The sequence below is a fragment of the Anastrepha ludens genome, chromosome 6 (assembly GCF_028408465.1).
Source record: "Anastrepha ludens isolate Willacy chromosome 6, idAnaLude1.1, whole genome shotgun sequence".
Lineage (NCBI taxonomy): Eukaryota > Metazoa > Arthropoda > Insecta > Diptera > Tephritidae > Anastrepha > Anastrepha ludens.
In genome coordinates this window covers 19173876-19186832 of record NC_071502.1, presented here as the reverse complement: position 1 = coordinate 19186832, position 12957 = coordinate 19173876, and the positions used below count along the sequence as shown (strand labels likewise).

Genomic DNA, 12957 nt, shown 5'->3' with positions numbered 1-12957 from the left:
TTGTGTGGCCACTAAAACAATCCCTCCTTTCTTTTCTGGGGAGACTCCCTTCCCGGGACTACTTTCTGCATTACTTCGTGAGGGCCCAGAACGACGCCCATGAAATGGACTAGCTTGTAGCCAGCTTCACGCTATAGGCTCGTCTTCTTATGTCTTTGCCGGTGAGGCTTTGCTTTGTTGCGCTGCGTCGTGGTCTATCTTTTTTCTTTGTAATACGCCTTCAATATACCTTTCAACCGTTTTTCAGTTATCTTCGGGTTCAAGTACCTTGCCGATCGCATTGGTTGGCGCGATGTCTCCAATCTTCTTCTTCTTTTTACAAACCATCTGTCGCAACTAAAGAACGTGTGTTCGACGTCATCGATCGGTGGGTGCTTCACAGTATATGCTCCTGGAGTCGCTTATCTTATCCATGCGGTATAGATAATAGCCCATTTTCCCCGAAATTCGTTTGAACTCATTTGGCTATTGTAGGAATCAACTTTGCCGCCCATCTGCCACTCGATTCAGTCTCCCATCGGCCTTGCCACTGCTGCATGGTTTGCCATCTCCATGGTGGCTTGCTGGAATCCCATCCATTTTGAACGTATACTTTTGATATTAATACGTGTTCTAACGAGTCTGCAGCACGGGAATGGTTTGCAAAGTTGAAAAATGGCGACTTTGATGTCGATGACACGTCCCGCAGCGGAATGCCTTCTGAATTCGATAAAGAACGTCTCAAATCACTTTTGAAGGAGAACAGACGCCTGTCGTGATTTGACGTAAAAAATGAACTGCGATCATTCAATGGGATTTACTGAAAAATTAGGAGCCAGAGTGCCTCACGAGCGCAACGAGAAACACAAAGAAAGTCACCTTCAAATTGCTTCTCAGCATCTCGTCCGCCATCGAGCAGCCCACACGGGAGATAAGAAATAGTGCCAATACATTAATATGAAGTAAAGAAAGCAGTGGCTGGCTCCAGGAGACACGCCAAAGTCGAGAGCCAAGCCGGATCTTCACATAAAGAAGATCATGATAAGTGTTTGGTGGGACTGGGAGGGCATGGTGCACTGGAAAGAGCTCGAAAAGAATGCATGCCATGGCCAACAAGAAGCTCTACACTGCCTAGCTACATCGTGTGAATGAGGCTTTTTGACTGAAAAGACCTGATCGCCACAGTCCTTCACCGCAACGTTAAGCCCCATGTTGCACAAGACGTCAAAACCTCAATCCACGAACTCAAATGGCAGGTCCTTCAGCATCCGCCGTATTCTTCAGACCTTGCACCGACCGATTACCATCTTTTCGAACTTATTCCCCAACCGAACATTTAAGCCAACCCAAATGCATGCTTACGTTGATGACATCCCTACTCTCTCGAGGAATACGATTGGCTTAAATGAGTCAGCTTACGCAGGTAAAAAAAAACTTCATGTGGGAACCTATTCTTTTAAATCAGTGCAACATTTTCAATATCTGGGAGTTGTGTGCGCATGGAGCGGTGATTTAACTGCTGCAGTCAGGGATCGCATCAATGTTGCTAACCTTCGCTTGTTCAATTCTCGGCTCTTGACTAAAACTTCAATGTTAACTACGTACAAAGTCCTTATCCCACGAATTTTAATATATGGATATAAGGCGTTGACTCTTAGTCTGCTGACTGCGCAACGATTGCTAGCATGGAGAGAAACATTTTGGGAAATATTTTTGGCTGAATAAGAATGTATGACGGTTCTTATAAAGGGTGGTTAAGTTTCAAGGGCCGGTGTTGATTTTGAATAAAATACAATTTTTTAAAGAAATTATTGCTATTGCTCTTTATTATGATAATATTGGTGTAGCTCAATTACGTATGGAACAAAATATCGGCCAAATAATATAGATCCTTCCGATAGTAACAATTTCCGATGAGGCTGAGGCATAATTGAAGTTCTATGCCGTTAATGTGCCGAATTATCTCATCCTTTAGCTCTTGAATTGTTGCTGGCTTATCGACGTACACCTTCTTTTTCAAATAACCCCAAAGAAAGAAGTCCAACGGTGTCAAATCACATGATCTTGGCGGCCAATTGATATCTCCGCGAAGTGAGATTATTCGGCCATCAAATTTTTCGCGCAAAAGAGCCATTGTTTCGTTAGCTGTGTGACAAGTGGCAAGGTCATGTTGAAACCACATATCGTCCACATCCATATCTTCCAATTCGGGCCATAAAAAGATCGTTAGCATCTCACGATAGCAAACACTATTCCCAGTAAGTGCCTGACCGGCCTCATTTTGGAAAAAATACGGCCCAATGATGCCGCCGGCCCATAAACTGCACCAAACAATCACTCTTTGTGAGTGCACTGGTTTTTCGGCAATCACTCTTGGATTATCATTCGCCCAAATGCGGCAATTCTGCTTATTGACGAATCCACTGAGGTAAAAATGTGCCTCATGACTGAAGGTGATTTTCTTCGAAAATTGGTCATTCACTGTTGCCATTTCCTGCCACCATTCTGACCGTTGTTCGATTATGTATCTTTCCATGGTTTAAATTGAATTAGTCTGAAATTAGAAAATGCCAAATGAAATACAGAAAAAAACTTGACGTTTAGGTGTGGTTCATATTCAACATCGGCCCTTGAAATTTAACCACCCTTTACAATCCGGTATTGCTCGGAACTGAATGATCTTACTCAGGACGAGACAGTTGCGCGATTTATTAAAGCATTGCTCATAAGATGGCTTGGTCACATTACTCACATGGCTGTAACGTGAAGAAAGTCACGACAGGTCAGAAGGTCAAAGGCTAACCGGGGCCGCTATAGTTAGACGTAATGGAAAACGATCTTGAAGATTTGGAAATTCGTAACTGCGAAGCAAAAGCTCAAGATCGAGCAAAGCGCGGAATGGCATTGTGAAGGAAGCTTTAAGGCAGTAGTCCGGTGTAATGACCAAATTTTCGACGTTTTTCTTGAATCTTTTTTAAAAAGAAAATAAAATGGGATCGTTTTAAAGTTTTGACATGTTTTATTGGTGTTTTGAAGTATATAAAAAAAAATTTTTAAGTTAATTTTATATTAATTTGTTTAAAATTTTTGACATCGAAGTGGAGTCCTTAACAAAAAGATGAGTTGGTTCGGGGAAACACACAGCCTTCCAAAGTCATCTGAAATAAAAAATTCAAAGAGATTATTATTCTGTAGACTTTATTTTAGGTCCCGTATCTAAAACATACATAAAAATAAAAAACAAAAACAAAATGGCGGACTTGTGAAAAAAGGTCTCAAAATTTAATTTTTTTTCTTCACAAATTGTTTAAATTAAATAGTTTGTTATTAAAAAGTTAAATGTTTTAAAGGTCCGGGATTTAGATATGTATGCCTAGAATAACGGGTTAAATTTTTAGCCAAATGGGTTGAATAGTTTTGAGTCAGTGATTCCCCTAAATTTCAAAAACATGGGTTTGAGAAAAACGCGTTTAAAGTTTCGACAACAGCTGGTGCTGGCGTGTCACACGCTTTCATACACATTACGGCGCTATCTCTTATTTTAGCTATAACTTTAGAAATAACTAAAATTTCTGTCTGAAATTTTTATAGTATATTTTTAAGATGTTTTTCTTCCGAAAAATGTAAAAAAATGCGATATTTTGAACCTGTCACACCGTGGTTCTACCTTAACGCACCCCGCGTTGTAATGTTATGATGTTGATGGGGTAGTTTCAGCGTGGAGCTTTTTCATCCCATGGCAATAATAAAGCTCTCAAAAATAAATTAGAATCGAATGCCTACCTTAAAATTGTAGCACACGCAAAAGCATAAATGCCTAAATTCTTGCGACAAAAAAAAAAACAAAAACAAAACAAAAAAAAAACACACATTCAATGGAAGCAGCAGAAAAAACAACCCTAAACGTTGTGCAATTACAAAAATATTCATAAAAGGAAGTAATTTAATATCAAATCATAAATAAATCGACAATCGTCGTTGATCCATTCTCGTTTTTGTTGCCTTTGAGCAACTTAACATTGCAGGAATGTAAATGGCAATTTAGTCTCCCTCACTGGCTGTTAAATACCAATTGCAGGGACATTCGGAGCGACGAATGGGAAAGTAAAACAAAGAAGAGAAACAGAGAATGAGAACAGGAAAAACGTGAAAATACAAGAAATTGTATGGCAAAGTAGATGGAGATATTGCCCAGTGGCTACTCCACAGCCAGCGACCACTTACGGTGGGTAATGACTACCAGAGCAAGCCAAGGACATCTGCAACGTTGATTATAGCAATAAAAGCTTAACGATGCTGCTATGTAGCTTTCATAAATTGTTTTCGGTAATGAAATTATATTAGGCACTGTGTAATAGGTAACTATTTGTGTGTGTGTGTGTGTCATGACAGAATGAAGAGATGAGCAGGCAATAAGTGGCAATTGATTGTATTGATTTGAAATATTATAACAATAAGTCTTAGGTTATGCTTCCTGCGTCGTTTGCATATGGGTTTTGTTCCGCACCAATAGGCCTAATTTATGTCGGAAGATGGATTTCGTAATATTCGTATTTCTGGACAATTGTTCGAATTTTATGCGTTTTGCTTTGCTTATAATATAAAAAAGCCTTTTGTCTTAAGATAGAATTTATTGCCAAAAATATTCGAATATGCATACAAATGGCTTTGGCGATAAGTTAAGCTTCTCGTAGTGATATTCATTATTTTTCTAATCAAAATAATTACTATTGATGCTTACCTATATATAAATTGGATTACAGCTAAAGCAAAATAATTTATAGAAAAAAGAAAGTAGCTCGATTACGCGAGGACAACAACTAGTAAGGCAGCGGCGACTTCCCAATTAAGGCACCTTCCCCCCCAGATATTTACAATACGCCAAGCCTTGGAAAAGACCCGTGAAAGGAGAATCGACTCATACCAACTTTTTGTAGATTTCAAAGCACCATTCGACAGAACGAAAAGAAGTTATCTGTATGACGCGAAGTCTGATGTAAAATGGTGTCCCTTGATACCAGGAACGCTATCAGAATTGAGGAGGACCTCTCCCAGCCGTTGATACCAAACGAGGTTTAAGACATGATAGCTCGCTGTCGAGTGACTTCTATAACCTGATGTTGGAGAGGATCGTACGAGCCGCAGAACTTAATCGCTCAGACACAATTTTTTATAAGAGATATTAACATCATCGGCCTTAGCAACCGCGCTGTTAGTTCTGCCTTTTCCAAACTGGATGAAGAAGCATATCAAAACTACTTTACGACAACGTCAGGCCCCATGTTGCACAAGTCATCAAAGCCGCACTCCACGAGTAGAATGGGATGTCTTTCAGGCGAACAAGACAAGACGAAGTACGTCATGTCAAATGTGTTCATAATTTACTTAAAGGATTGGCATTTACGAAATGGGACACTATACACTTGAACAAAATTGGGAAATATTGAAAACCTAATTCCGAAGTGATGAGTCTTCTTCTTCTTCCGCGGTTACAGTAAATGGCGAGCGTTACCGTGACATGCTCAATGAGTTTTTGTTTGAAAAAATTGAAGAGGATGACATGGACGACATTTGGTTTCACCAGAACGGTGCAACTTGTTACACTGCCAAAGTTACACTCGAACTTTTGGCTACCGTTTTTGAAAACCGAATAATCAGCCGAAATTCCGATATCAATTGGCCGCCTCGGAGCTGTGATTTAAGCCCGTTGGACTATTTTTTGTGGGGAGCCGTTAAGGACAAATGCTATGCGAACCATCCAGAGACGATTGGTGCTTTAAACCACGAAATCGAAGTTGCCATTCATGAAATTGGAGCCCAAACATTCGAAAATGTGATTAAAAATTGGGTTGATCGAATGGCCTACTCTAAAGTCAGTTGTGGCAGTCACGTGACCAATATTATTTTTCTTTCATAAATGACAATGTCCAATCTTTAAAATAAAAAAAAATAGTTTGAAAAAATATTCATTAGTTTTTTTTTTATAGCCGATTCAAAAAGTAAATTTTACATGGCCCACCCTATATAACCGCAATCATAGATTTCCTAGCCGCCTGCCTATCCGAGAATACAGATATTAGATATTTAGACATGTACCCTCCTTCTTTATAGTTGTAGTGGCCTGGTAGTCGAACTGATAGTTCCAGTCCCAATTCCTTCGAGAAAACTTCATGGTCAACCTTTGTGTCTGCCACTCCTTTCTTGATGGTATGCTCCGCTTGAAGAGCCTTTCGAAGGTGAGTCTAGGAATAGAGTAGTCTATTTCTTGTTTGTGACTATTCAGAGAGTGCAAAATAGAAGCGTGGCCAAACCACCGGTCTTTCCATAGCGCCATACTTTTGAATCTGAGTGCCGAGGCGGCGGCGACGTATTCCATATATTAAGATTGGCCTAACTACAGAAGTATAGAGCGAATGTGTAACAGGAGGTGTTATACATACATATATATACTGTGGGCAAAAAGTAAGGTGAATTTGGTTGTAAAATGAAAAATCTTTATTAATTCTTGTAAATCAATTTCATCCCCTTCAAAATAATCCCCTCTCGATGAAATACACTTATGCCAACGATTTTTCCAGTCCCCGAAACATGCCAAATAGTCCATTTCCGGTGTAGCCATCAGCACCTTCTTCGATTCAGCTTTTATCTCCTCAATAGACTCGAAACGCGTTCCCCGGAGTGGTCTCTTGAGTTTTGGGAATAGCCAGAAGTTACACGGAGCTAAATCAGGCGAATACGGTGGTTGCGGAACGATATGCGTGGAATTTTTGCAAAATGGTCACGAAGATCGAGAGCAGTGTGAGACGGTGCATTATCGTGATGCAAAAACCAGGAGTTGGTCTTTTTAGACGAATTGCTTCACGTAAACGACGCATAACGCTCAAATAATATTCCTTAATAACAGTTTGACCAGGTGGAAGGAATTCATAGTGCACCACCCCACGAAAATCGAAAAAAACTGTCATCATGACCTTTATTTTTGAACGACTTTGACGTGCTCTTTTCGGTCTGGCCTCGCCTTTAGCACGACATTCGCTTGATTGGTCGGTTGTTTCAGAGTCGTCGTCTTCAACGCGACGACTTTTTTTCCAAGAAATTGAGAGTTTTCGGTACCAAACGAAATTTTACTTTTCGTAGGCTCAAATGGTCTTTCAAAATGGTTTTCACAGATCTTTCTGATATTCCGATCATATCAGTAAGGTCTTTAATAGTCAACCGACGATTTTTGAGCACTAACTCCTTCACCTTATTGACGTGTTGGTCATCTGTTGACGTCGATGGTCGTCCGGAGCTCTCCAAGTCATCAACACGTTCTCGACCCCCTTTGAAGTCTTTGTACCACTTATAAACATTTTTCTGCGACATGGTCGAATCACCAAATGCCTTCTGCAACATGCTAAACGTTTCCACAGCCGAAATTTCATTCCGCAAACAAAATTTGATGGCATTTCTCCGCTCAATCAAATCAGACATTGTAAAAATCGAAAAATGCACTCTTGGTCGTTTGGTAAACACAAGCGTAAATATATTATTGATAATGACATTCACATGAAAGTTGGCCCAGATGTTACTAACAGTGCTGCCAACTTTTAATCCCACGAAGTTTGACAAATAAATTCACCTTACTTTTTGCCCACAGTATATAATGCGGCGTTGGCCTTCTTTACTCTTTCCTCAATAAACCATACTATCAACTTACCAATTGTACGTAGGAGAAACTTGAGAACAGTAATGCAGATAGGGTGCATATGACTAGCTGCCCAAAAATATTTGAACTGCACGACCGGCGCTTCTAAATTTTAATACCGTGCAATTAAATCGAACTCTATCAAATGAGAAATATTAGTAAGATTGTGGTGATAAAACAAATTTTAATACTTATTCCATAATTTCACTCTGAAATGGACTTTTAATTATGCTAATGGCCATTAATCGGCCACTAATGGCGCATAAATCACGCATTACTTGCTTTGGATCGCGTGAAAGTCTTCAGTTTCACTTTAACCGTCGGCTGCTCCGCCTAATCTGCACAGCCATGCGCTGGCCACGCTGCCTGTACAAGCCACTCAGCGTATACCACAGCAACGCTTTAATTATTATGCTGCAGTTCATAGCCGTTTGCACCGGTTTTTGCTATCATCGCGGTCGATTCATTGCAAACCGTTGGACTAAATTATTTACAATCATTTGGCCTATTTTTATACTTGGCTCATTTTGCCTCTGCCTACAACAGTTGCTCGGCAACCCGGAGTACAGCGCGCTCATCTACGAAAGAGATAAATTTATTTTGGCCCTTTGCACACTGGAGCTGCTCATGTCCACTGGCTGTTATGTGATCATAATAAGCTCCATGCTGCGACAAGCAAACAGTCATGTGGCACTCTACGATCGCATCAATGCGTTGGACCAGAAGTTGATGCGCGAGTTCGGTGCAAATTTAAATTATCACAAACTGATGCTGAAAAATGGCATTCAGGTGGGCCTATTGGCTCTTGTCTACCTCGCAGCTATTTCTTTGGCAATGAAGCAAGCACTACCAAATGCGAACGAATATTTAGTCGGCAGTCTTGTTTTCTTATATGCAGCCATCACCTGCGGACTCCACGTCACTTGCTATATGCATTCGAATTTCGCCGAAATGTTACGTGTTCGCTTTCGTTTGCTACAAAAGTTACTCGATGCGAATTATTTGCGCAAGATGTTTCCGCAATCGCCACGACGTACAGCTAGCCTTCATAGCCTCGTGGATATGGTGCGTACGCTGCATGAATTCATTGACTCTGTAAATGAGGTGCATCGCGTTGGTTTGTCAGTGGGTGTGGCGCATGATTTTATGACGGTAATAACTGTATTGTACCTGGTCTTCGGGCATTCGTTGGGTGAGCGTGTGAATTACACATTTTTTGCACAAGGCATTTTGTGGCTATTTTTGCCACTGCACAAATTCATCACCGCGCCCGTCTACTGTGACATGGCTATTAAAGAGGTGAGTCGCTGCTGGGTCACTGGTTCGATCTGACGAATGCTTTTATGATAATTGCAATTCAATGGCTTGCAATGTTTTTCTGTTTTTCAGGGTAAACGTTGCCTGCGTCTAGTCGAACACATCGATATCCGGTTCCCGAATGTCAAATCAGCCAAACTGTTGGTTGAGACTACAATGCATTGGTGTCTGAGTAATAAATTTGAGTTTACTTGCGGCTTGAATATGATTTACAATCGCACAATCATTGCAACGGTGCGTAGCGGGTTAAATACAATTTTTTGCTTATTTGTTTTCTATTCTATTTTCCTTTTTAGATAACGGCAGTCATCTTTAATTATCTGCTCGTTGTCATACAGTTCCGCATGACTCAATTAATGGGCGAGCAAATGGGCGAACAGAAAACCCAAATGCAGGATTGGATTATTAACGACTAAAAGGTGGTGCAAATGTATATACATATGCACATTAGGTTGGTTAAAAAACAAATTTTTGTTTTCGTCGCGATGCTTCTACATACAATTTTTGTGCTCCAAATATGTGACAATTTAATTTTACTTTAAGTCGATAGCCTTAGTTGCTCGTGCGTTATAATATTTATTTTAAGTAAATTTATTCTATATTACAACAAACAACTCGCAAGGCGCATTCATTAAGGGGTTAGAGGTAGTCAGATGCCAGAAAAAATGATGATTTTCAATAATTGTGTGTTGCTAGTCAGTTGCTTTATTTTGAAAAAATAAAAACATAGCATCAATTGTAGACTTGACTCTAGCAAAATTAAAAAAAAAAAAAATTATTAATATAATTGTTAAAGTTATCGCAGTTTGTGTGGGGCCCATTTCTCCAGAAGTCCCTTGCGGGGATCATCACAAGTCCTTGGAGATTCATCTAAAATGAATCGGAAAAGAGAAATTGGTTTTATTAATAGATAATCTTGTGCCTGAGCGAAGCTTTTTTTTCAAAATTAACAATATGGCGGCCTCAGAAAAAATTTTTCAAATTTTCGAAGAAAAACCCGACAATTAATTGTTAAAAACAAAAAATCGAAATTTTTCAAAAAAGAAAAGTCCTTCGATCAGGTACAACCTTTTTATGTTTTTAAAAAGCAGTATACATTTTTTTTGAAACCTATCAAGCGGTTTTCAAGTTACAGTTCAAGTTCAGTTACAGATCAACAGTTCAAAAACAAAGTTTTGAGAAAAACGCATTTAAAGTTTTGCTATCGAGCTCCGGGCGCCCTTTGTTAATTGTTGAATAACTCGAAAATTATTTGTTGGATTCACTTCAAATTTTCTCCCCTTAAAGGTGGTAGCACGAGAGCAACAAAAATGTTTTGCACGTTTGATTGTCAAAGCAAAGTATTGGTAAAGTAGAAAACAAAAATGAATTAACCTTGTTTCACTCTGGGCTGACAGCCACTTGGAGACGGCGAAAGAAAGAAAAAACAAATGAGCTGATTTACCGATACCACCTTTAATAATTTCGGCCCAGTCCCATGGTTGACGATGGGTAAGATGCTTGCACTGCTGATATTAAAGGTGTAGCTGGCTCCATTGCTGGCACAACCAACTGGATTTTGGCTTTAATTGGAACGAAGGCATTTAAGGACCTGAAGGAAACAATGGACTCAGGTTAAACCTTCTGGTTCTTCTCAGACATCACTGTCACTGGAGCAACCTACGTATTCTTCGTTGTACCAGAGACGAAAGGCAAGATTTTGAAAGAAATTCAAGCAAAATTGGAAGGCAAAAACGCCAGTACAGCACCCGCAACGTTGAATGGTACAGTCTAATCAGCAGGTCTGGAAAAGGCATAAAAAGGATTAAAAGGTCCACTAGACAAGCAAATCGTTGGAGACAGCGCTTCACGAGGTAGTCCGAACAATAGAGGGGTCTCTAGTCAACAAACAGTATACCATGGCAGCTTTGCTATCCAACGGGCGTTAATAGACTTAGGGGTGGAAAATTGTATCAGCAATTGGATCATCTCTATGCTAGAAACTAGGATCATCAAAGCTAACATGGGTAATATCAACATAACTAAGAGAGTCCATAGGGGTACTCCACAGGGGGGAGTATTATCTCCACTTCTCTGGTTATGCGCTATTAGCAAAGTTTTAACAAAACTTATTAGAGGTGGGGTAAAAGCGGTGGCGGTGTTAATGGCGTCAGGACTGTGTCCTAATACGATCAGTGGGATCATTCAAAGGGCATTAGGCGAGCTTAATTCTTGGGCAACAGGCTGTGGCCTAAGTTTAAACCGGCGTAAAACAGAGCTCATGCTCTTTATCACCAGATAACGGACAAACTTTCTCACTATCACCCAGTGCAAAGTACGTAGGGGTAGTTCTGGACTCCAAACTTAGCTGGAAAGAAGAACGGGTAAGGAAAAGAGAAATTGCTTTATATGCCTGTAAACGTATGCTTGGAAGAAGATGGGGCCTTCAACCTAAGCATACATTATGGCTGTATAAGACGGTTATACGACCAATTTTATCGTATGGTTCAGCAGTTTGGAGGAAAGCTCTATGGAGAGATTACAATATCAAATTACTTGTCAGAATACAAAGATCAGCCTGTGCAATAACGGTCGGTGCAATCAGTTCATGTTATTCCAATAGAGCTACATATTAAAAAGGCGGCAACCATGAGTGCATTTAGGTTAAACGAAGCGGGTCGCTGGAAAGAAAAAGCTTATGGTCACGCCAGTCTACTCAGTTAACCTCGGTGAGGGCTGACCACATCGCCCCGACGGTAACATTCAATAGGAATTTTGCCACTCTCTTTCCATCTAAGGAGGAATGGAATTCTCACTAAACAACTTCGGCACTACAGTCTCTACTGATGGCTCATAGACTTAAAATTGAAAAATTTGTGCATCTCCCCAATGCCTGCAGTGTCGGAAGTACTTGCAATTGGTGAAGCATGTAGGCTGCTAATCACAGATTTCTCTTTTAAGGGCAATATCGCTATTCTTTCGGATAGCCAAGCTGCAATCCCGGCACTGAATGCGGCTAGAGAAAGTTCTAAACTGGTGAAACAAAGTAAAAATAGCCTCGCCACCCACTAATTTTTTGACTTACCCTTTCTGGGTGTTTGGCCGAGCTCCTCCTTTTATTTGTGGTGTGTATCTTGCTGTTGCTCCAAAAATGGAGGGACCTACAGTTTCAAGCCGACTCCGAAAGGCAGATATTTTTTTTATGAGGAGCATTTTCATGGCAGAAATACACTCGGAGGTTTGCTGAGGGGCGACCGCTATTAATTTCTTAATTTTGGTGATTCACCGATATTCGAACCTACGTTCCTTCTGAATTCCCAAATGATAGTCACGCACCAAACCATTCGGCTGCGGCGGCCGCCACTTACACTAAGTTACTTATAAAAATAAAAAAAATAGCCAATCGAACTTGTACGTATGTATTGTATATGTGCCGATTCGGGCAAAAAAATCTCCAGATATGTGCGTGTATGAGTTCATAACTTTGAATTTTTTATTCCGAGCATTCTACAAAAATACGCAGCTGTACCTGGAGCGTAAAAAAGGTTTGAAAACTTTTTCAGTTCACATTGAGTAATTGGCTATGACAGCAGGCAGTTTGTAATTATTGAAATTTCATTTAGAACAAAGCTTTCGAATGTGTGCCCGTTGTAAAGTCCCGGAACATTCCTGTCAGCAACTTCCAGCTAGTAGAGTAACCAATTAGAGCTATGTAAAAATATTAATGCATGTTTGTATGTATGTACATTTGGGTAGTACGCAAAAAGTTCGATTGTAAGCTTCGATTCCTATGCGCTCGGATAGCAAAGTAATTTCTAATAACTTGGCCACAGACATTTTGGTGCCACCGGCCTTTTTTTCGTAGATTAGTTTAAGCGAATTGAAAGTGGAACTAAATTTTTGTGCGCACATAAATTGTAATACCACTAAAACTGCCCAGTGCTACTTCAGTTTAGGTAAAGAGATGATGACGAAATTGTGCTGGGTGTGATTTG

The 12957-nt window shown here is 40.1% G+C and overlaps 1 protein-coding gene across 1 annotated transcript in view; it reads left to right on the top strand.

The window, feature by feature from the left end:
* The window catches only part of LOC128865752 (putative gustatory receptor 57a), an 84107-nt gene extending 74708 nt beyond the window's left edge, over positions 1-9399 (top strand). Inside the window, exons 3-5 of the mRNA XM_054106069.1 lie at positions 8213-8965; positions 9056-9217; positions 9280-9399. Of these exons, the coding sequence (XP_053962044.1) occupies positions 8213-8965; positions 9056-9217; positions 9280-9399 (1035 nt within the window). The remainder of the gene's footprint in view (positions 1-8212; positions 8966-9055; positions 9218-9279) is intronic.
* The last annotated feature ends 3558 nt before the right edge of the window (positions 9400-12957 follow it).